The sequence below is a fragment of the Akebia trifoliata genome, chromosome 12 (genome assembly GCF_017979445.1).
Source record: "Akebia trifoliata isolate Shusen 1 chromosome 12, ASM1797944v1, whole genome shotgun sequence".
NCBI classification, from domain to species: domain Eukaryota; kingdom Viridiplantae; phylum Streptophyta; class Magnoliopsida; order Ranunculales; family Lardizabalaceae; genus Akebia; species Akebia trifoliata.
In genome coordinates, this window is record NC_141386.1 from 35557436 (window position 1) to 35581758 (window position 24323).

The following is a 24323-nucleotide window of genomic DNA, read 5'->3' on the forward strand; positions in this document are numbered from 1 at the left end:
CCTCCTCCCTCCCTCCCTCTTATCATTTCTCAAGCTTCTTCTTCTCTGTCCCAAGTCTCTCTCTCTCATCTCATCTTCTTTCTCCTCCTCATCTTCTTCTTCCTCAGATATTTTTCTCATAATTTTATTAAAGTAAAATCAAATAATGGAATTTGATTTTTCAATCTTACCTATTTTTACCATTAGTTTTTCATGGATTTTAAATTCCATGGAAAGTCACTTTCCACGCAATCAAACAAACCTTTAAGATACATATCCTACTATAAAAGAAAGAGAGAGAGAGAGGGAGTTTTACACTCCATTAATGTCTAGAGGGCTTAATTATTCAACCACCAGCATGAAGAGGCTAACATGTAAACATTGAACGGTGGAAGGGAAGGAAAATACCAATTTGTACAAAGATTCTAAAAGAGAAAAAACAAAGGATAATACATCAAATAATAGAGATTTTTTGCTAATGGGAAAGTCAATACCAACAATTAACCAATTGTATGAAACTTAACATTGGTAGTTTTGTAAATTGGGGATGGCCTTAATGCATAAGGTTTCATGGGATTAATCAACCCAGGCTTCTGTGAAATTTCAGATTGCTTTTCATGTGAACAAAACAAATTTCCCAAAGAACCATATTGACTTTGAATCCCTTTTTTTCTCTCGGCCAACCCTTCAATATGTCTCATTATCCAAAATCTCTCTATTTCTTCAGGTTTTCGCCCCGGTACCCGCCCTGCTATTAGAGCCCACCTGAAAATAATAATGATAATAATAATTGAAAATTGTTATTGGCACCTCAACTTGTATTTTTTACACCCCAATTAAAAATAAAGAAAATAAGTAAATGATTGAGAATAAATAAAATTGGAGTGCCAATAGAAGCTTTCCTTTTTAATTTTTTTGCTAGATTCTTGGGTTTAAGATTTTATATGAGCCCAATCATAATTGTAAACAACTACTGAAATTGCTTGAACGAGTATTATAATGTTATGTAATGTTGAGATAATAAGAGTAGTAAGATTGAAATTGACCTTGGACATTGGTGTACATAGAACCATAGATACTTCTCACTCATATCTCGATGAAAAACATCTATGATTCTAAAGACACATCCACATCATCAATGTCCGAAACGATGTCAATTTCAATGTTTTCAACCTTTTCTAGACAATAATTTCAGCCAAACTTTTGAAATATTTGAACGGTGTGTTTTAATCTTTAATTAGGGTGTGATAAATAATTTAGGAAATTGAGATGTAATAAGTAAAAATTGGAATGCCAATAGTAGGTCTATAATAATTTTGTCTTCTATTGAAAAAGATATATATATATATATATACACTAAAAACATTATCAGGAGCAGGTGAGCATGAATGGTTCAGGCTCAAGGAAATATACTGTGGCCCCCACTGTCAATTCGTGCAACCGTACTATTGGAGTCTTCTACGTAATGGGACCTTCGACTTTTGTCTTTTTCATTCTTATTAGAATATTTGGGACCCATTAGTTTTAAGGTTCGAAACTTAAAGCCTTTCCGATGGTGGGACCATGTGAGACTTTGTGGTAATGGTTTTTTTTTTTTTTTTTTCCTAAATCAAATGGTTAAGATAAGGGAAAATTATTTAAAAGACCCTACAGAAGGGCATCTTTCTAAATAGTTCTTAAATTTTCAACGGTTGCTTAATAGGACCATTTAATGAATTTTTTGTTTCTAAACGATCCCTAGACTTCATCTCCCACATTTCTCACGATTGACTATCCTAACCATTCGAACTCATTATTTTCATTCAAAAATTAAATTTTTGATATTTCAATCGAATTTCAAAGATTTTATTAATTAAAAAGGATCTAAGAAAGAAGAAGAAGTCATTAATTTTCAAGATTTTTTTAAGTATTTTAAAATTTTATATAAAAAATTAAGATTTTTTCATTTTTTTTTCTTAGTTTTTGAATGAAAATTAATTAAGAATAGTTCTTTTGGGTTGAAATTATCTAAGTAAATCGTTATCTCAAATTTTTAGTTGATCTTTCCATGTATTTTAATTGAAAAAACTCGAAAATTGAACATGGGTGGATTTTATCAGTGTCGAGCTCATTGCTTTTTATTTAGTAAGTGATGAACTCGACAGTAATTAAAAAACGTTAAGTTAGACAAAAAAAATAAAAAGTAGGAAAGTCGACAATAAATAATGGTGAGTTCAACAATACGAGGGTCCATTTAGAAAGAAAAAATTTACTAAATGTCCTGTTAAGCAGCCGTGCAAAACTTAGAGACTATTTAGAAAGAAATCCTTCCATGAGGGTAGTTTAAGTAATTTTCCATAATGGCATGGTTTTTAAACTCGGTATCGCGTCTTGTCTCGTTCAGCTCCGAGACCGAGTCATCTCGGATGAGTTTTCTGATACGTTTGAGACGTCTCGTGAGATAACTCAAAAAATTAAACATGAGATGTAAAACTCGATCAAAAAAATGACTTTGTGAGTTGATCTCGTTCAACTCTGATACCGAGTTAACTCGGACGATACGTCTTGGTCCCGGACGAGTTTAAAAACCATGGATAATGGTGTATCAATGATCCAACCCATGGACTTAACTGTGCGACCCATTGATCCTAATTCCCAACCACAGTGCACTCAACAGTTTCAACCTCAAAACACACTGAAAAATGATAATAATAAAAAAATAAGTTTTAGAATTTTGGTTATCAGTTCTTACTTGTCTCCAACAAGCTTATGCATCCTATAGATGAGATCTTCCTCTTCTTCGGTCATATTTATGATTTTCCATTCAACACTTGTCACCTCTGCAAAAGCAACAAAAGTAAAACCAAAAAAAAACACAGTAGATATTTAACCCATCAGAACAAAACCCAATAATTAAAATAAAATAAAAAAAAGAAATTGATATAGAAGGCCAAAAAGCAAGAAAAGTGGAGAAAGACTTGACCTTCAAAGTCATTAGTGGTAGCCTTGGCTAGCTTCTGGTGACGTTTATCCATAATTTGTGATGATAGAAGATGGAGAGGCAAGAGAGAATGAAAATGGGATTAAAGAAGTCACATGGACAGCTGGGATTTTGACTTTTAAGAGCAATTTTAAGGAAAACGTGGGTTGAGGCTCTCCATCAAACAGACGGATGAGATGTTATAGAAGACAAATATGTGTTTTTTCTCTTATCTCAACCGTCTGACATAGAGTTCGTATAAAATTGTAGTCAGACTTTGGTTGACCGAGGCCTCAACCCTGAGCCTAACCCAACATTCAATTGGGCCCTGAAATCCCAGTCCACCAAAAATCAGACTGGTTGGTGAGTCTATCTGTTGGTTCTAATCCCTTTTCTTCTGGGATGATTTCCTGCCATTATATCTGAGCATGTTTAAGGATAGAATAATGCTGAAGTAACATTGTGAGGGACATCGTGGGGGAACATTGGTGTGCACAGAATCATAGATGCTTTCATCGAGATCTTACTCGTATCTCAATGAAAAGTATCTATGGTTCTAAGACACATCCACATCAGTCGATGTCTCCCACAATGTTACTTAAGCACGACTCTTAAGGATACTGTGATTCAATGGCCAAAAATACCAAATCAAGTTGATTTTTGGTGTGTAGGTCCACTATGAGGTGGGCCAAACATTTATCTATCAATGAGACCGAAAAAATAATGTAAATGTGGCATTTTATGGACGTCTACATCAAAAATGTGTTGAAATAGAAGATAGAATTTTATTTTATTTTATTTTTGACAATTGGTATCAATTCCCTATCTTATAAAGAACAAATTCCATTTTGTACCTGATGAAGCCGATTCAATGGTGGAGGCTATGGCAAGCCTCATGAAAAGCACCTATGGCTCATACATACCACGTCAGCAAATTGCGAAATGAGGTCACTTCAGCATTATTCTTAGTTGAAACTTGAAAGGGAGATTATTTCGCGCCTACCATCAGAATTAGGATCTTAAAAAGAATTGATTATTTTCTATTTTATTGTTTAAAATAGAATTTAGTTTATTGTTACAAGTAGCAGACTTAATAAGACATTAAAGTTAGCAAAATGGAATTAGTAAGGTAATAGAGATGGTAAGTTGTTAAAAACTCAATTTATTTAGAGTGAGTACATTAATAAATATACAAATTGATGTTTGGTATAGGTCAAGTTCGGCTGTCTACCAATTATATATATATATATATATGAGGGGTCCCGTTCGGCACCCAACCATTTACCCAACAATTTGCCCCACATGTTTTGTCTTACATGGGTTAGAAGTTTTGGAATAGACTGATTTTTGGTGAGGATGATCTCTATGATGAGGAGATCGTCCTCACCAAAAATCAGCCCATTCCAAAACTTCTAACACCATCACAAATGATTTACAAAAAATGGACGGTCCACGATTTTTCAACTTGTAAACATAGGGTTAGAAGTTTTGGAATGGGCTGATTTTTGGTAAGATCATTCTTACCAAAAATCAGCCCATTCTAAACTTACCAAAAATCAGCCTATTTCAAAACTTCTAACCCATGTAGGACAAAACATGTTGGGCAAATTGTTGGGTGTTGAACATTTCCCATATATGAGTTATCAACTCTTACTTAATTAAACCCGAGGGGTAGGCTTAGTAGCAATTTTTGGTTGATAAGTAGTTAATTCCTGTAGATCATGAGTTCGATATCTAGTATGACCATTAATTCCTCAAGGGCCACCCGCAAGGGTGAGAGTCACAACTATCTGAAGTTGGGCATTTCAAAAACATGGATATAACAGCTTCTATGAGTTACGAACTGTCAACCCCCAACTCTCGCCTTCCAAATAGGCTAAGTGTTTTATTTTTTATTTTTCTTTCTGTTGGTGTTATATCATTTGTTTTCGTCCTTACCATCCCAAAAGAATGTGATTTGAGTGGTTGCGATCATTCTCTTGGATTAAGATTTTGTTTTGAGAACGCCCTATGATAAAATTCTTACATGTCTCGATTTTATTTTCTTTATTATTAGTTTTTAAACTCAGATCAACATAGATGGAGATAAATTTATGAATCCATTTATTTGATTGGTATTTAGGAATTCATTTTCAACAAAAATAAGACCTAACTTTGGAATAAGTGGGATGAAAGAATATGATTCTTTTAGCTTTGGTAAACGTTTGGTAAGCTGATCTTACTCATGATAATACTTGAAATATATGGGTCTTGTTAACTTTAAAGTGCAATAATTAAGTACACTTTGAAAATTGGATTTTGTACTGAAAATACCCTTATTATATGTTTTTTTCTGAAAAAAAATCAAATCTGCTTGTCGATGTAATCAACTTTATCGACATGGCTAATCCAATTATTTATTTCAAATGATACATCTCATCCAAATTTATTAAAGTCTCCGATAGATATACTTAAGGATAAGATGGTAGTCCCTCTCAATTAAGATTTTTTAGGCTCCTGCTGAGAAAATAACATCTTTGATCAATCTGAATGACACATGGCACATATAACCAGCCCTTAATCTTTAAGAATATATGCGTGGGGGAAGATTGTGTTTCGGAGCTCTAGTGATAAAGACAACTGTAAGGAAAAAAAACGATTTTGTGTTTCATGCTAGAGTGACTTCAGCGGGAATACATGGGGGGACACTTTGATGTGGTGGCGTGCACATATCCATAGATGCATTTTACTCTTAACTTAGAGAAAACACATCTATGAGCATGTGGGAGCCACCACGTCAAGATGCCCCTCGTGTTCCCCCACTAAAGTCACTCCAGCATTAATCTTTTTTTTTTTCTTTTTTCATTAACGCTTATTTAGCTATAAATGACAATTTGTTTCTAGGGAAAAAAAATCAGTGAACAATGGGTTGTGGAATCCGAAGTTTCAGTGGGCCAGGTTGGTCCACAGCCCATTAAAGTAACTCCAGCATGAGTCTCATGTAAGATATGTTAATGATTATATTATGCTTTTTTTATACTGAAAATACTTTATTTAATTAAATACTTAATGGGTGGAGTAAAACTATGATTTCGGCAATGATTTGAAATTGAACTGATTAGTTGACCTAAACTTCAAATTGGTCCATTCAATTTGATTAGACTTATTTACATGTTTTTTTTAAATCCTAAAAATATTAGAAAAATTGGTAGTTCACTTACGCTGTGTTTGGATTGAGAGAGATGGAGAGAAGATAAAAGAAAATAAATGAGTTTCTCTCTATTTCTTTTGTTTGGATTGTTAATTTGGGAGAGAAGAAGAGAGAAAAAAATGTGAGTTTTCTTACACTCTAAAAATAAAAAGAAGAGAAGAGAAATTGAGATAAATCCTTTTAAAATATTTTATAATTCTAACTCTGTCCCTAGATCTCTTTTAAGATATTTTAAATTTTCAAAGTTATTCCAACTTCTCTCCTACCGATCCAAACATGGAGGAGAGAAATTGAATTTATGTTCCCTTCTCTTCTCTTCTCTCTACTTCTCTCAATTCAAACATGATCTTACTGATCAGATTTTATTTCAAAATCTGATTGTCTGATTTTCAAACACTGATTTTCGGTTCAGGAATCGTCTTCACTAGAGAAAATTAGGAATTTCGTATAATTGCTAACCAAGCACCTAAGCCTAGCTATGTTATTATGCTCTTATTATAACAGTAGGACCAAAATGAGTCTTGATTAAGACTTAGGGGGCAAATCACGGTAACGAGTTGGGAAATTTGGATATTTATTGATGTTGGATTGAAGTACGTGTTTTTTTTTTAAACTAATAGTCCTATAATCTTTAATTTATATATATCAACTTCAGTAGTTGAGTTAGATTTTTAAATATATTATTTATTATGATAGTTCAAATCATCTTTCTATTGTAAGTGGGATAGGTAATATACGTTGAACATATCCTATTATATCCTAATAGAACAGTGGATTGTCACTTTCTTGAATTTAGTAGAGTACTCCAGAGATGTGGTAGTCTGTTTCGATAAATTTTTCATCATCAAATATTGAATTTTTGTTATATTTCTCATGCTGTATTTTTTAATTTCTTTTTCTGTTGATGTAATTAACTGTGTGATCGATTATAGATAATGATCTTGATGAATCAACGACAACCTTAGATTCAGACCATCAACAGCTTACTGGGATAATAGTTTTGGATATACTCCATGTCTCCCAGAAAAGATAAAACCAAAGGAGCAATAAGACTTGGACTAAATTTTTGTCGAAAAAAAAGTTAAAAGTGTAAAATTAAAAAGAGGGTAAACTTTTGGTGAAGAAGCCTTTTGTCATCAAGGAAGCATGAGTAGAAAACACAATCTTATTATTAATTAATAAAAAGGAAAGTATATGTTGAAGTTAACTTTACCATACATAATTAACCTTACCAACCATTAACGTACACCTAGCCTGCCAATAATATCATTCGAGATGATTCAATATGCAGACCAAAATTTGGATGGATCACGATCCAATAGTCATTTGAGTCAGATAATTTTTACCATTTGTTTTCGTCGTAGTCAGGAATAAAGTTAAGATATAAGAATTTTTTTTTTCTTTTTTACTAGCTAGGCAAGCAAAAGGTCGGTAGGTAATGGTGGTGAAGGTGAGTTCAACGGGATTTGAATCTAGGCCATGGGATATGCTCCCCTCAAGCGTTTATCACTTAGTTAAGTGGCACCTTCAATATTTAAGACATTGGGTAATCATGGTTGTCTGATTTTGATTATTTTTAAGAAGATTTGTCATTGAAGGATGGCCCTACTGTTGTGTATGTGAACATTTTAATAAAACTCACTTAATAATTTGATCAAACACCTATTGGATATTTCACTAAATACGTCTTATGTTACACCTTCAAATATTTTGTTTGATAAGGATATTGAAGGATAAACTCCAACAATACCAACAAATGCAAAGAAAAATCAAAATCACATAATAAAAAAAGGAGTAAAGGTGCAATCCACAAGACAAAAAATTTACACGATTTATTCTTTTATAAATCTACCTCTTTAGTTTTCTCTCTTTCTCTATTCTTTCCAATAGAAAATACCCTAGACTTACAAAAGAAAACAAACAAATTTTAGAAACACCACATAAGTAGGCAAGTTACATAAGTTTTAAAACCTAACTCAAATTACTTTGGACCAGTCTAAATCCAAACATACTTGGACTGAACCCAATACGTTTTGAGTCATACTTCAACACTTAAAATTTAATGGTCTGTTCAATGAGCTAGTAGACTAATCGTTAGGTGGTTGTTGGAATTACATGTGATGCAGCCATCCCCATCATATAATTTAACATTATCAACAAGAATGATATTTGGAGAACATTAAGTACATTAACTGTGACAGAAGCATGAAGCATCAGAGCCTAAAAGTTGGTTTGATCACATAGTATTTGTGGCCAATGAAAGAAAGGAAGGATGAATGGAAGCCAGCAAGAACAAAAAAAAAAGGAGAATGTTGAGATCACCAACAGTGGAAATGGTATTCTTCATTAGAACCCTACTTTTCCTTTAAATCAGGCCCCACTAAGAGAGATGCCTACCTTTAAGATTTGAGATACTTTTGACTGGTAACAACGTAACTTCCCTAGTTGTTCTTAGTTTCTATTTTTTCTTCATATTTTCATCCTCATTTTTGTCTATAAAACCTTGAAGAAAATCACACATATAAAGAGTTAGCTACTAAGTTAGAATAGATTTCATTTTTGTCTGTCATTAGTGTAGACCACTATTTCTAAGCATATATTTTGATTCCAAATGGTGAATTTTCACCTTTTATTCCATGAACACTAGTCATGTTGAAAGAGAATATAGGATTACAATTCTTATCACGGAGATGTATTTCAAGTGGATAGACTTAGTGGAAGTCTTGTGAGATGTTCCACTCTCTAGAGAACCAAAATAGAAAAAAATAAAAGAGCTCCGCATGTTCTTAGCCTCTTCCATCTTATTCTGTCTTATTATTAAAACCTAACACTTGGGTTTATAAGTGGAGGCTTTAAACAAAAATATCACAACGTCCCTGACTTGGGCCAATTACTGCCACAGGTTTGGAAGGTCTCTCTCAACCCTTTGCATTATTTATATCCCCAAGTGGTGTTAAGCAGTTGAACACAACAATAATATTTAATCATTTTCAGGGGCTGTATTCTTTGGGACCATTTTCTTGTAGCAAAAACATGGGAGATACCTTGCGATTGGCGATCGGAATAATGGGTATAGTCTCAGTTATTTATTTAGTCCGTAGTCTTTCGATCATCTTCTTTGAACCACATAGGGTGTAACAAAAGAGCAAACTAACATAATAAGTGTTGCATGTGCAGGGAATGCAGCTTCTTTACTACTTTATGCAGCACCCATGTAATTAAAAGACTGGGTTTTAGTGCACTTGTTGTCGTGTTTAATTTGAAACATTTGATCTTTTTTAAATTAATCTAAAAATCTTGAACTTATTTCCTGTTTTCTAACAGATTAACTTTCAAAAGGGTCTTGAGAAAGAGAAGCACAGAAGAGTTTTCATGTATCCCATACATTGTGGCTCTATTGAACTGTCTCCTTTATACTTGGTATGGGTTGCCTATAGTTAGCCACAAATGGGAAAACTTCCCTGTGGTCACCATTAATGGCATAGGGATCCTTCTAGAGTCCTCCTTTATTCTCATATATTTTGGATTTGCTTCACCAAAGAATAAGGTAAGCATTTTTTATACTTATATTTGACATGTTAGTATAGTTTTGAGTAAATTTCATCTATGCTCATGGGTGCATGCACATCTCCATTTTATTCGGTTTATATATATATATATGTAAAGATGCATTTCATATCTGCATACATCTCTCAATGCATACGTGGTTCATGGACATGCACACTATGTGACCTCTTGTACCATGGACATGCACACATGCAAGTATGTGAAGTTTTCCTTCTAAATATATATGAGCCATATGTAAGAATTGACATATGCACGTACATCCTTAAGCATTTTATGACGCAAGGACAACAAAGTTTGATGAGTCAACTCGACGAATCCACTCATGAGTCAAAAGTAACTGCTTTCTCTTAGTTTTTTTCTTTTGTTTTTTTTTCTTTCAATAGTTAAGAAGGGGGCCAAAGGGGCCATCATTAATTTTTAATTTTCAATATTTTTTTTTTCAAATTTATAATGCACATAAAAATTATTGTTATAATTTTAGTGATTGGCCTAGTTAATTATAGTCAACTCGGATTTGTAGTTACCAAGACACGAAAATTTTGAGATTTCTCTTTTTTCTTTGTGGTTGGGTGATGTGTTTCTTAAACTTCCGTGTACATATATAGGGGATGTTATATTTAATTGTGCATCTTTCGCAGTGTGTGTTTATATCACAGGTTTAAAACTCAAGAACTAGATACGACCGGGCTCGAATGACCAAAGTGTCAAATCAAGTAAATAACTAATTAGTAGACTCTATGTGTCAAATGAAAATTTATTAAATTTAAGAGTATTAAATTTAAAATAAATACAAATATTATATCTTTCTATGTACAGCCTAGTTTCTGATCAGACTTGGTGCATTTTCATAATATAATTGTCTCCAATAAATTTTAAAACTATGGTTTGCATACCGATTAATGTACATAGATGAAATATTCGTTCATGCATATTTCATTTTCTTTCTTTCTTTCTTCATAGAGGATGTATATATATCGAGTCCAGATCGTATGAACACAAGATGGTGGAACTAAGTACTCCTCCCACACCTCAATACATGCCTTGTAGGACACAATTCAAGGAAATTTTAATTTGTGTGGCTTACGTGGCATGTATTGAGATGTTGGAGGAGAGTTCCAATCGTCCAACCTAGGTGCATAAGATCCAGACTAACATATATCATTTGGATCTCCTATAGAGATGTTTATAAAGAGATTATTAATATTCAAATTATTATGGGATTGCAGAAGATGGTATCATTGATAACAATATCAGTGATCATGGTATTTTGCATCACGGCGTTTGTCTCAACATTTGCATTACACAGTCACCATCAACGAAAAATCTTGGTTGGGAGCGTCGGATTAGTGGCCTCTGTAGCAATGTATGGTTCACCATTGGTTGTTGTGGTGAGTACTCTTTATTGTCATTAATTTCACATATTTTTTTTCCCTTTAATTATCCATCGGTCGAGTATCAGACCCAACTTAATGTATTTTTGAGCTGACTGGATCGAGTTGACCTTTTGATTTTCCAACTTGGCTTGATGAGTTGGTTCCATCTAGTTTCGGGATTCAGCCACCTCAAAAAAACATAATCCAGTCGACTCAACAAAGTTTCCTATTTCAAAAACTTTTCACTTTGGCAGTTGAATTTAAAACTATTATAACAGCTTTATTTAAAAAAAAAAAGATAATTTGTTAAAATAATACTATTATTTCATTAAATTGTTACCCCGGACAATTATTGACATAATTTGATTATGTGCATCAAAGACCAGAGAACATGCAGATTAAAGGTTCTAAAACAAGAGAAAAATAAAAATTAAAAGGACATGGACATGGATTAAGTCATTGAAAGTAGATTTGAAAGCACCTGAATTAGCAGAATATATGACTTTATAAATGGAGGAACAGAATTTATGCACTAGACCCCCTAATTTTTGGGACAAGACTCTAATGATGACACAGAATAATAACATATAAATATTAAGCTTGACTTTTTAAATTGATCCTTCAATATATATATTAAATTATATAAGTTTTACTAACGCCCTTAGATTTTCTGTTCTTTTATTTTATTTTCCACTCAAAGAAGGAAATATTTTTGATACAAGAATACATTACTATGAAGGGTAATCCATGTTTGTAATTTATAATTGCAGAAACAAGTGATACACACCAAAAGCGTGGAATACATGCCGTTCTACTTATCCTTCTTCTCTTTCCTAGCCAGTTTACTCTGGATGGCATATGGGCTATTGGGGCATGATTTGTTCCTCGCGGTTCGTTTAATGATCTTAACCAGTAAAATAATTGTTTTTTAAAAATTAAATCTGTGTTTAATTTTTGTTCTAATTAGCAAGACATGGAATCCTTTGCATGCAGTCTCCTAATCTGGTGGGCAGCCCCTTAGGGTTCTTCCAGCTTGTGTTGTATTGCATCTACAGGAAACGAGGGATTATTGAAGAACCAAACAAAACTGATTTAGAGAAAAGTGAAGATAGTTTCAAAGTTCAGCAGCAGCTACCAGTTGTCAGCTATGTTAATGGCAACAAGTGAAATATATAATAATTCATTGAGAATGTTAGGTAGGCATGCAATAGGTAGGACATATATATACATGTATTGCTCTGTTTGGCCTCTTAAGAGGGAATCAGAGAAAAATAAAGGTATTAAGAAGTTCCTATTTCATAGCAATTTAAGGTTGAAGGACTTGGATAAATGTAATAATATTCTTGTTCTGTGAGAAATGAAGATTGCTCCTCTTTTTCTCATTTTGTCTTGCAATTGCCATCATGATACAGTATTCAAATCATTTTATTTATTTATTTATTTATTACTATTATTATTATTTGGGGGGGGGGGGGGGGGTGTTCTTTTACCAAAACAGGTTTGGTATGTGGCATGTGCTAGAACCATAGATTTTCCTCAAGATACACAATTGCGCATATTTATGGGTATGTGCATTGGTGTATCCCAAGGAAAAATCTATGGCATATGCTACATCAGGAGAGTATGGGGGAGTATGTCTAAGGGAGAGTCCAAAAATTATGACTCTTTGGGATTTGGGTATGTTCTCATTTCTCAATGCACATGACGGTGATCGAGTCCAAATTCTCTAAAATCTCAATTGGCTTTTATGTGAGAAAATGATGGATTGCCTGCATTTGACATTGTGTTTAACACTAAACTCACGTGGCAATATATAGAGACTTGTTAATTTTTTAACTTGTATCTCGAGAAAATAAATCTATTATTATCTATGTGCTGCCAAGTCAGTGCAGTGTTGAAAGGAGTCATTTTTTTTGCTCAGACTCTTTGGTGTTTGTTATGTCAAACATACAAAGGTTGTTTTGTAAGTTTTGTAACTAACAAGGGTACTTTTGTAAATTAAGAATCTCATTCAATACATATGGGTAGATGTGATTGGTGGATCCCAGATTTTGTGAGTAAATGTTTTTTTTTCATATTGGACCCAGTGTCCAACGTAGGCAATGTCTCATATAATTACAAAATTCTCTGGATTATTCAAAAAAAATTGTAAAATTCTTTGAATTAAGGGTAAGCTTATTAGTTTGACTAATTAATCGACGATCCCTCAAATAATCATGGAATATTATAAAATTTTTACTTTTTCTACATTCAAACATCAAGAAGAAGATAAGATTTAGAAAGAGATTGAAGATGGTAGATTTTGATAATAAAGCAAATAAAATATTTTATATAATTTCCCGATCTTTTTATGAAACTTTCCAGAAGTTATCCATTCAACCCTCACCCAATGATTACCGAAGCCGAACTCTGTTATTACGATGCTTCACGATTCATGAAAGAAAAAAAAAATTTCTTCAGAACTCACAGAAATATGAGATCCACGAATCACATGTACCCACGTGTGTATTGAATGCAAACCTATTTTACAAAGAGTAATGCTGGGGTGACACAGCCTGGACACTGTGATTCTCACAGTTCTAACGTGGATACTAAGTCACGTCACCCACTTAATGAGTCAGCTGCCATGTCATGTGAAATTAAAAAAAAAACAGCCTCTTCTCCGGTTCTCCTCTTCTCTCCCTGTTAAGTATTCTCCGCTTCTCTCCAGTTCTCCTCTTCTCTCCCTGTTATGTCATCTCCTCTTCTTTCTCTGTTTGAATAGAGTCAAAATAAATTTCCACAATATTTTCATCATTTCTAATGAAGTTGTGTTATTTTCATATTTGTAGAAATATTTCACTATATTTTCAATTTGGGGATGCTCCAAAAGTAAATTGGAATCAACATTTAATAAATTGATGTTGCGAGGTAGAATCAAAACTACTTTATTCTCTAGTCCAACTTGTAAGATGTTGAAGGAAACTTTAATCTAGTTACAAGACTACCCTTGTATGCTTGACGTGGCAAGCACTGTGAACGGAAAAAAAAAAAAACACTCTTCATGAAGGAGCAACATCAGCAACTACGGGCCTGTTTGGATACTAGGAGCAGAACTACTCTTCCAAAGAACAGGAGCTGAAGTACTCTATGGAGGAGCTGGAAAAGTAATTATGTGCAGAAATGGCGTTTGGCAATCAACTCTATGAAGTACTGGCAGAAGTACTTTTGTGCTGGAAGTTTGTTTGGGAACCATACTGACTTCTCATGACTTCTAGAAAAAAGACTAGAATACCCTTATATTATACCAGTTACTGTTTTTTATCTTTTAGTGTCATAATATGCCTTCAAACTATATTGTTTTTGACATTTTAACTATAAATATTAATATAATATAATATAATAAATATTAATATAATATAATATAAGATTTAAATATTAAATATTAATATAATATGTTTAAATCCATTATACTTAAAATTTTAAAAAAAAATTTGACTGACTGTTTTTGACATAATATGACATAATATTAAAAAAAAAAATTGACAGACTGTCTTTTAGTGTCATAAGATGCCTTCAAACTATACTGTTTTTTACATTTTAACTATAAATATTAATATAATATAAATAATAAATATTAATATAATATAGTATAATATTTTAAATATTAAATATTAAATATTAATATAATGTGTTTAAATCCATTATACTCAAAATTAAAAAAAAATTGACAGACTGTCTTTTAGTGTCATAATATGCCTTCAAACTATATTGTTTTTGACATTTTAACTATAAATATTAAACTATAATATATAAATATTAATATAATATAATATAATATTTTAAATATTAATATAATGTGTTTAACTATAAATATTAATATAATATAATATAATAAATATTAATATAATATAATATAATATAATATTTTAAATATTAAATATTAATATAATGTGTTTAAATCCATTATACTCAAAATTAAAAAAAAAAATTAATATTAATAAATGTTTCTTTTGTTTGATTTAAGGGCAAATGAATTAGAAATATTTTCATAGAAAATTAATAAAGTTAGGGGTATTTTGGTAAAACGAACCGTTAGATTTTGACTCCCTGCAAGAAGAGTTTTGAGAAATAGGTTTTCTTGACTTCTTCATAAAGAGTAATTTCTTGTTCTTGCGCGGAGTAACTCTTCGAAAGAGTAGTTCATACAAACGCATCCAAACGACTTCTAACTCCCCGCAAGAGTCAGAAGTAGCCAAGGAGTCCTATCCAAACGCCTACTACGTTTCACACGCAGAAAAACCTTTCGCCACGTAGTGGACTAACTCACACAAAGTCTCGTGGAACCCCATGCACAAAGACACGTGTATCTCATCTTCATCTTCCTTCTAAGACGGTTCACACGCTTTTTAGTTTTTTCTCTAAAAAATTCCTGTAATTCCGTCTTACTTTAACAGGCAAACTCGTTATAATTTTGAAGGTTTTCAAATTGAAATTGAACAATGGTGAAGCTTGCATCTGCAAGGGAGAGCAGATTATACGGACCATGGCTGACCCGAAATCGATGGGAGTATATAAACGCGGGTCTGTATGTGTTTGCAACAGTACTCCTGTTTAGTGGATTTCTATGTCAGCTCTTTGGTTACAAAAGTGCGAAATCGGGTATGGTTGTGTTGCTTATAAGTTCAGCCATTATAACATTGGTGAATGTTCATGATCTCTTAGCCCATTTCGCTGGAATCGACTATCGGTTGTCGATATTACGGTATGATACACAGCTTTTGTTGGTGGAGTTTGCCGTTCCAATGATGCTGGCTTAGGGATGGCTTCTTTTTTTCTTGGGCATTCTCTTCTTTTTCATCCAGGTATATATATATATGGCTCATCAGTAGTACTTCTGCTTCTGTGTACATGATGAAAAGGTGAACTTTATTGAAGATTTCTAGCCATTGGATTTCATGATGGGTTTGAAATCCACTATCTTACCTTCACGTAAAGTCCATGATAGAAATAAAATGCCCAAATGAAGTGGCTAGAAATCTTCAATCAGGTTAATTTGGATGTGCCAGTTAGGTACAATTTTGGAAATATTATTATTGTAAGTTTTAGGAATAACTATTTAAGACAAGTTTTTGTTAACCAATTTTACTACTTAAAAAGGGCCCAACATATTGTAATTAGAGCAACAACTATGGTTGGAATTCCATAAATGCAAGAATATTTTCTAGGGAAATTTACCAAAACATGGTCAACTTTTTATGAAATTCTGATTCCGGCTTACTTCTCATTTTAGTACCCAAAACGTGAATGATGATAATTTCGGAGGTTTTAAAGTGATGACCTTGCAGGTTTAAAGTGACAATCTTGCAGGTTCGCTAATTTTAACGACAACCTCACTGTATAAACGAGCCAGATTGTTTAGAGGGGAAAAGAAAACAGCCCTACCTCAAGGCTATATAACATGACATGGCATTGATGTCAACTGGTCATTGTTTCATCTTAATGGTAATCAATAATTATTTCGCCAAATGGGTGGGTGGAAATTGTGAAAAAACAAAATAGCAAAAGAGACAAACAAACGCATAAGAATTTACCTGATTTAAGTCATATTATTTCATCTTAATGATAATTGTAGAGGCAAATTTGGGCTTACCTCGATCTACGCTATTACTACTCCAAAGATGTTTCTCGTTCCAATTAGCACCAGTGTGGTACGTGCTAATGATTCTTCGATAATCAAATTAGAATTTTAAAAAAAAGATGTTTCTCTTCCTCCAAATTTTCAGAAATCCAAAAAAAAAAAATTACCCGCCTCCCTCAATCCCACTTCTATTATATATCTCGTCCTCAAGATCAAGGTTTCCCTTCTATTCGGGATTTGATCTTGTAAGGTCTCATGATCATGGGGATCTTACTCCATAAATGAAACCTTCCTTAATGTATTCCACAAATCAAAGGATTCTTCCTAGAATTTCGAATCTTGGTGGGGGAGGTAAAGAATTGTACGGAAATCTAGATTCAAAGACTTTGATCCATTCTGCCTTGCTAATTAGGATAGACTTCAATCCATGCCCTGCTTTTCTAATGGGCAGAGTTAGACTATTGGTTCATCATGTGTACCACTTATTCTTCGAAATCTCATCTACCTTTCAATTCTTGTTCTCAGTGAGACACGTGTAAGGTTTTGATGAGTTATCGATTTTACCCTCTATAGTAATCAATGATTATTTTACTAAATGGGAAGAAATTGTGAAAAAACAAAATAGCAAAAAAGACTAACAAACACACAAGAATTTATGTGGTTCAGTGGTGTGCCTACATTCATGGAACAAAACAAGAACAATAACTATTTTCTTATAAGTTTTATAGCCCTAAAAAACTTTATTTACAACACTGGGAGATACCAAAACATGTAAAACTCCCTAAAACAGAAACCTCCAAAAATAGAAAACCCTTAGGTCATTTACACAACAGAAACTACAGTTAATACTAACGTTACAAAGGGACATTAAAAAGGGACCCTTTTCTTAAATTCTTGAAACATGGCATCATTTGTCCATATGACCTCCCAAATGTTGTTGTTTCCTACAATGCTTTAGACATCAAGAATAAGGAGATGAAAATTTTATACACAAACTTAAAGCTCAATCATCATACGTCAGTAGTCTTATGCAGGCCCAAAGAAAATGGAGTGTGGCAGCAACCAACAAGAACGATAAGAGATCATTGAAAAAATTATGTTTAAGAAGGGGCAACCTATATTCTCTGCCTTATGGTATGAAAGATGTGTTCCCTAGATTATTGTTCCTTGTTACGGATTGATAACTACACTAAAGAAGAATTTCCCAAGTATACTATGAAAGGGTTGAGTTGAGGGTACGTATTCCAACCATGTAACTTTGTTCTCAAGAAGATACTCCCAAACTAATAAGATCCTAGAGGAAATTTATGGTCCAGTTACAAATGAAGTGCAAGTAACATAGTTTTGAAGAACTTCTAAAAAAGAAAGAAAAAAAAAAAAATTCTTTATAAGAGTGGGAGAAACCAAAGCACGTGAATGGCTAGTAAGGTTTAAGGGGGGGAAGGCGAAGACATGAGGTAAGACCATGCCTCAGGAAGCGAGGTCTTGTGTTCGAATCCCCCCTTAGGGGCCACCCTCAGGGATTAGCTGGGTGCTCTAAGAGACCCGGATACCTTGGTACTTAAAGAAATGTCTGAGAGTGTTGAGACCGTGACATAGGTTCAAAACCTTAACCTACTATTTACTAACCAATAAGCCGCTTGCTTATAAAAAGAAGTGTAAAAAATGTCCATAGAATTATGAAAATGCCCTCAACTACTGCATAGAGATTTGAGATACTAAAATAGCGTATTAATAATTGGGATCAGGACTGTTTTGGAAAAATGTGATTAAAAAATGGCAGTCGCAAAGAGTGCACTCTTGTTATCATCTAGAGAACCTTTGTCTCCTTTCTAATTTATTTTTTATAAGTAACCTTTTCTTCTATTATTTTTACTATACTTGGTGTAACTGATAAACTGATGTGTTCCCTATACCTGTTTTGAGCTGGAATCAATTATTCTATTTCCTGAACTATCTATTTCAATTCCGAAATCAAATAGGAACTAGTACCTCGATGACCAAATCAGATTCCACCCATTGGCATCCCTACTTTATAATCAAATTTAATTTATTTTTGTATTCATAGGTGAGCAGCAAAAATGTAAGCTTGATTTAGCAATTCAAACCACATGATCTAAGTTATGGTTATTGGAGTTTTACTTCATATGTTTGTTGTTACTAAATGTACTTTTGTGATGAATTGCAGGCAGAAAAAGGTCATGATTACTTTAGTCAGGAAAAACATGCTTTGAACATGCTTATTGCAGGGCCAATTTTATGGGTCATTGGTTCAATTCATAATGCGTGCCAAATTTACGAGAGAGCTGAGGGTCATGCTCAATTCTTGCAACAGTGTGTCCTCATTCCATTCTTAATAGGAAGCTTCATGTTCTTCGTGGGCGTGATTGTCAATATCCGTGAACATATTGGACTGGTCCAACATGGCTTAATGTTATTGGTAATTAGATCTTCAAACATAAAACCACTAGTCATTGGTACTCAACCTCCCACATGATATGAACAGATTAGGAAAGTTTACCACCATTTTGGGCACATTACATGTGGCAAACTTGCTTGATCGGGCATGTTCCCTCTAACGACGAGTGCAACGAGCTCTCAAATACCAAAACCAACATGATTGATACTCTTCATCAGAGTCAGTTATAGTTTTCGGGGAAAAAAATTAATTTTCTAAAGTAATTTCTTCATTCTTATGTGCAGGGGAATAGTTGGGCTTGGTTTGGAATATTTGGAAGTTTATTATTTTTATTTGGGGGATTGATGAATTTGGTGAAGGTTTTCAAGTTACAGAAAATGCATGGAATCAGACTCGAGAAACTGCGAGGAGGTGCTCAGGAGCAACTTATTCTGGTAAGGGAAGGCCAGGTTCCCCTTATACTAGAAGAGCAGAGTAGACGAAGGAAGCAGATGGAAGATCCGAGATCCCTACCCATTCCCATAACTCAGGCCTGATGCATAACATGGTAATAATCATGGTTGTTTAGTTAATTTCCTTGTAAAAGCTAGGAAGTTTTCTTCCTTCTCATTAACATGTGCATGTTAGAGACTTAGTTCATAAAACGTTGTCAATACTTCGACTTGTTTAGAGACATCAATCTTCTATTACAAATAACATTGGTTGAAGTTTGTTGTTAAAAAAAAAAAAAAACTTTTATTATGAACTTCATCTTCAAGTCTTTTTATAACAAAATAATAATAATAGTAAATATATTATCTTATTCATACAAGATTTGAATAATACAAAATGAGAGTTTTGTTTAGATTCGTGATGAATGCTCACGGTCTTGGTATGCAGCTGATGTGGCAAGGGCATAGAATTATAGATCGTTTTCATCAGGATACACAGGAAAAAGATGTGCGGTTGTGTGCCCTTGCCATGTCAGCCGTGTACTAAGACCGCGTGCATTCATCATTATTCTTTTATTTATTATTCAAAACATCTTCAAGAAATAACAATATCTTGTCAATTGGAGGTCTAGCCTCAGGAGACCTGTTTGTACAAGCCAAGGCTATGTCCAACACCTGCAAGGCTTGCTTCCTCTCTTTTCCCTCCACATGGAACTCAAAAAACTCAATCTCACCATCTTTTATCACTTCTTTCCTTTCCACTATACAGTGTATCTGAGGTGGAGCTTGGGGTCCCCCTAGTAAATCCAACACCATTAATCCAAAGCTGTATATGTCATTCTTTTGCGACAACTTCTCGGGCATGTTTATCATTTCTTGTGGTAGTTTCTGCTGCCATACACCGAGAGCTTCCGCTGGTTCTGCCAATTGAATGAAGCCGTATTCAGACAAGCATGCCGAGAAATCGATCTTTATTAAGACATTGGAAGCTTTGATGTTTCCATGAACGTTCAATTGGAGATTCTTCTCATGATGATGTGGAGAACACGAAGATTGTGCATGAATGAAAGTGATTGCTTTCGCGACATGGATAACTATTTTGAGCCTTTGAATCCAATCAAGAGGGGTGTGACCAAGGTCCCTAGCACCTGGAATAAAGATGTTAGATAACCATTTCATGATATTTGATTTAAATTGTTGTTGATCAAAACTTATCAGCACCAACTAAGTGTAGACCTGTAAAGAACAGAGTATAACAGAGTAGAGACAGACTAATAAAGAGTAAACTAAAAATTAATTGAATAGAACTGACTTGATACATAAACAACGAAACTGATCCTATTATATAGGATCTGATACAGACTCCTACTGTAACAAAACAGCTACAATTGTGACTAAAGATTACCACGTTATTCAAACGTTACTAGACTAGTTCAACTAGGACTCCTACTGACTTGTTATTCATGAATACTAGCTCAGCGACTCTAACAACTGAATACCATTCTAATACTAAGGTGTCAATTGAACCTGTTAACCCGGTTTAGCCGGCCTTGATCTTGAGCCCACAAAGGTAAGGTTGGGCTCAAATTATTTTTCAACGTGTTATATCCAGGTCAAGATTATGGCATAACAATACCCGACCCTACATGTATGGATGTATTTTTATTTAACAAAAAAAGAAAAACTAAGACATATTATAATAAAAAGTTTAATTTCTAAAAAAAAAATCAATTGGGATAGAGATATAGGACACCTATTATAATGGAAAAATACCAAATGTCTTCAAATGATTTTAAAAATATGCATGAATTTATTTTTATTTTTTTAACTAAATCAATCAGAGCCCGAGCCCATCAGAATTGGGTTCGAGGATGGCTAACTAAAAATTAAAAAAAAAGTATAATAATAAAAAATCTTTAATATTTACTTTTGCCTTTCAATTCACTAATAGTTAGAGCGATGTCAATGGGTACCCATCTAACCCAAATGATAGAATCGATAGGGTGGTTCTAGGTCCCTCTCTATTAAATTGATTAGAATCGGATGTCTTGGAATCAAAATTGATAGGAATCAATAGAAACCAAGAATTGGAATTGGTTTTTTTTTTTTTAAGATAACCGGCTATCCCTGTAGACAGTAGAACGGGCCTGTTTCTGGGCTTTCACGGTCCATAGACCATGGTCTTGTCCAAGACTAGTCCCGGGGCACGTGTTTATGATTCCCATTTTGATTCCATCGATTTGAGATTGGAGAATCCAAATTGATAGAAATCAAAAATCATAAAAATAATTAATGATCCTTATTTTGATTCTAATTCCTATTGGAATTGAATAGGAAACGACCCATTAACACGTATTAACATCCCTTGATGTGTGCACAACCCTCCCATCACCGTCCGTTCATCGGACCAATTCATATATCCTCGAGATATGTCAATATAATTCACATATCTCTAGAAAATATTTTCGGGCAGCAGTGATGATTATAGGTGGGGTGGCCAACAAGCAGCCATCCTGCAGCCCGTTGTAACTTAACTACATTACTTGCACTCACCAGCAAGCAAGTCAGCGAGACTTCCCATGGGATAGTAATCACAGAGAACGATTTTGATTCGTTTGGCGTATAAATAAGCTCTGACACTTGCAAGATACTCGCTTCCCTTGCTAACCTGCGTCAGACGATCAATTCTCCTCCCAAATTCTCTCTTACTTACCGTCAACTTTCGAAACCGCTTTGCCGCGAAAACCAATCCATCCAACAAAACCACCTTCTCAGAAATCCCTAAACCACTCTCACCCATAACTTGTACGGACGCCAACAAAACCTCTCTCAAACACAAACCCAGACCACCCCTAGTTACGTGGACCCCACCATCAACACCATCACAGAAGTTGAGAGGTAGATCTCCCATGAGACCCACAATGCATTCTTCGTCCTCGTGATGGGATTGTGATCTACTGTTACCTTCTTCATTTTTGGGACTCTTCTTTGTTTTTCTTCCATTAAAGGCTCTTGATAACATCTCAGAGCGGTTTTTTCAATGAAGAACTAGAGATAGTTTGCGAGGCATTGAAGAGTGGTTTTGAGATAGTTTGAGAATAGAGAGATAGATGATGGGTTTTGGGATCTTTGAATTGTTTTCGTGTAATTTTTGTTTGGTTTTGGTTGTTTTTTTTTTGTGAGAGTTCTTGGTTAGTATCGAATCCAGGGTGGTGTGTTTCGTTTTCTTTTGTTTTAGAAAAACCAAAGATGGAATCCATCGAAATCCTCTACGATTTGATTGGCCAAGTTCACTTTTAAAATTAAAAATTAAAATTTGAAGCTAGATTCAAGGATTCTTGTTCCATCTTGTCCCATCCACCTAAGGTGGAGGATTGATACCCTCCACCCACACCTCAACACATGCCACGTAAGGTACTTAAAATATGACTCGCCATGTGGCATACTCAATAGACTTCTTGACGTGACAAGTTCGAGAACGGTACGTCCATACTCCTTAGGATACACAATTGCACTTTCCCATAACAAAATGTATCCCAAGGCCTACAGATGTATAATTCTCAAACTTGTTCGTGTCACAAGTCAATTGAATATGCCACGTGACTAGTCATATTATTAGGACTCGTAAAATATCTTCTTTTTAATATAAATTGTGATAATATGACTCATCATATGGTATACTCAGTCGACTCCTTATGTGGACAAGTTCAAGAACCATAGATATGTATGCCTCAGGATACACGATTGCACTTCCCCATAAAAAAGTGTATCCTGAGGGAATCTTGTATCCCGAGATGTATAAATCTACGATTTTTGAATTTATCCGCATCGAGGAGTTGATTGAGTATGCGACCATGAGAGTCATATTATCACTACTCTTAAAATTTTCCTTAGATTGTGACTTGTGTGGCATGTGTTGAGGTGTGGGAGGATAGTTTCAATCCTCCACCCTACATGCATACAATCTTAACTCTATTTTTAATGGTTCAATTTTCTAGTTCTGGAAAGGATCTATGATTGGATCAATCTTACCCGTTGATATGCAATGAACTTTTGCTCGGGTAGGGTAGATTGTATGATTATCAGTTGATTCACCTGCATGGAAATAAAAATCACAAGAAAAATGAAAGAAATAATTCTACTGGTCCCAAAACTTGAATTAAAGTGTAAATTAAATCGTCATCTAAGCAATAAAATAAGAATAATGCTGAAGTGAACTAAGGCTGAACCACATATCCCAATTTTTTATGTGAAGATATATGAGAACCATAGATGCTTTTCATCAAGACACGAGTGAAAAAGTATTTTTGGTTCCTATCCTCTTTCACGTCAGGAAGTGCAATATGAGGTAGTGCGATATGAGATTCCAGCTTGAGGACACTCTAGTACAACTCATAAAATAAAGGATAGGGATCTAGAACAATATCTCGTTCCTAACCAACACAACATTGAAAAAGCTCATATTCGATGGTCCAAGATCGTCGAATCTCATAAATTTTGACAAATCATGGCATCAAATTTTTCATTGTCAAGTTTTTTCTTCTGATGGGTCAAAACCATCAAATTAATGGCCGATGGGAGAAATGCAATGGCTCTAAGCTATCGAATCTAGGGAACATCACAAGTTACGACGGCTCTAAACTGTCAAATTTTGGTTTCTAGAATTCATGGGCCTTGGCCCTTCGAATTTTACTATAGAATTTTCCAATTTTCATGTAGTGCAAGGTCACGTGGCATATTTTTGGTGACCCATTAACTGTATGGATATGTGGACCATCTGTTGGT

The 24323-nt window shown here is 34.1% G+C and overlaps 3 protein-coding genes and 1 long non-coding RNA gene across 5 annotated transcripts; 2 read left to right on the plus strand and 2 right to left on the minus strand.

Annotated features, from left to right (window-relative positions):
* Window positions 1–354: 354 nt before the first annotated feature.
* On the minus strand, window positions 355–3304 carry LOC147389916 (transcription factor CPC-like). The gene is made up of 3 exons (XM_086418623.1): window positions 2942–3304; window positions 2711–2798; window positions 355–744 (listed from the first exon to the last, which is right to left on the minus strand). The coding sequence occupies exons 1-3, from the start codon at window positions 2991–2993 to the stop codon at window positions 480–482; spliced, it is 405 nt and encodes a 134-aa protein (XP_086274749.1). The 5' UTR covers window positions 2994–3304; the 3' UTR covers window positions 355–479.
* A 5607-nt stretch (window positions 3305–8911) lies between these two features.
* Window positions 8912–12450, plus strand: SWEET3 (Nodulin MtN3 family protein). Of its 2 annotated transcripts, none has more exons than XM_086419938.1 (7): window positions 8912–9030; window positions 9123–9198; window positions 9306–9342; window positions 9453–9675; window positions 10922–11083; window positions 11839–11958; window positions 12062–12450. In XM_086419938.1, the coding sequence occupies exons 2-7, from the start codon at window positions 9162–9164 to the stop codon at window positions 12233–12235; spliced, it is 753 nt and encodes a 250-aa protein (XP_086276064.1). In that variant the 5' UTR covers window positions 8912–9030; window positions 9123–9161; the 3' UTR covers window positions 12236–12450. The 2 variants fall into 2 exon arrangements, with proteins under 2 accessions (XP_086276064.1, XP_086276063.1); XM_086419937.1 differs by having other exon boundaries at window positions 8965–9039.
* Window positions 12451–15463: 3013 nt separating this feature from the next.
* On the plus strand, window positions 15464–19852 carry LOC147389918 (uncharacterized). Its single transcript, XR_015170903.1, has 3 exons — window positions 15464–15912; window positions 18877–19128; window positions 19392–19852. It is a non-coding gene; the product is annotated as an uncharacterized LOC147389918 (long non-coding RNA).
* Window positions 19853–20029: 177 nt separating this feature from the next.
* On the minus strand, window positions 20030–22681 carry LOC147389919 (putative inactive receptor kinase At5g58300). Its single transcript, XM_086419469.1, has 2 exons — window positions 22092–22681; window positions 20030–20686 (listed from the first exon to the last, which is right to left on the minus strand). Exons 1-2 carry the CDS (start codon window positions 22558–22560, stop codon window positions 20112–20114), a joined length of 1044 nt encoding a protein of 347 aa, XP_086275595.1. The 5' UTR covers window positions 22561–22681; the 3' UTR covers window positions 20030–20111.
* Between the last annotated feature and the right edge of the window lie 1642 nt (window positions 22682–24323).

Excerpts from the sequence above, each read along its gene's own strand:
- LOC147389916 (XM_086418623.1), bottom strand. The coding sequence starts at position 2,993 with ATGGATAAACGTCACCAGAAGCTAGCCAAGGCTACCACTAATGACTTT. Across the intron at positions 2,799-2,941 it reads TACCACTAATGACTTTGAAG|AGGTGACAAGTGTTGAATGG; the intron begins GTCAAGTCTTTC and ends TTGCTTTTGCAG. Across the intron at positions 745-2,710 it reads CATAAGCTTGTTGGAGACAA|GTGGGCTCTAATAGCAGGGC; the intron begins GTAAGAACTGAT and ends TATTATTTTCAG.
- LOC147389919 (XM_086419469.1), bottom strand. The coding sequence starts at position 22,560 with ATGTTATCAAGAGCCTTTAATGGAAGAAAAACAAAGAAGAGTCCCAAA. Across the intron at positions 20,687-22,091 it reads TCTCGCTGACTTGCTTGCTG|GTGCTAGGGACCTTGGTCAC; the intron begins GTGAGTGCAAGT and ends TCTTTATTCCAG.
- SWEET3 (XM_086419938.1), top strand. The coding sequence starts at position 9,162 with ATGGGAGATACCTTGCGATTGGCGATCGGAATAATGG. Across the intron at positions 9,343-9,452 it reads CTACTTTATGCAGCACCCAT|ATTAACTTTCAAAAGGGTCT; the intron begins GTAATTAAAAGA and ends GTTTTCTAACAG. Across the intron at positions 9,676-10,921 it reads TTGCTTCACCAAAGAATAAG|AAGATGGTATCATTGATAAC; the intron begins GTAAGCATTTTT and ends ATGGGATTGCAG.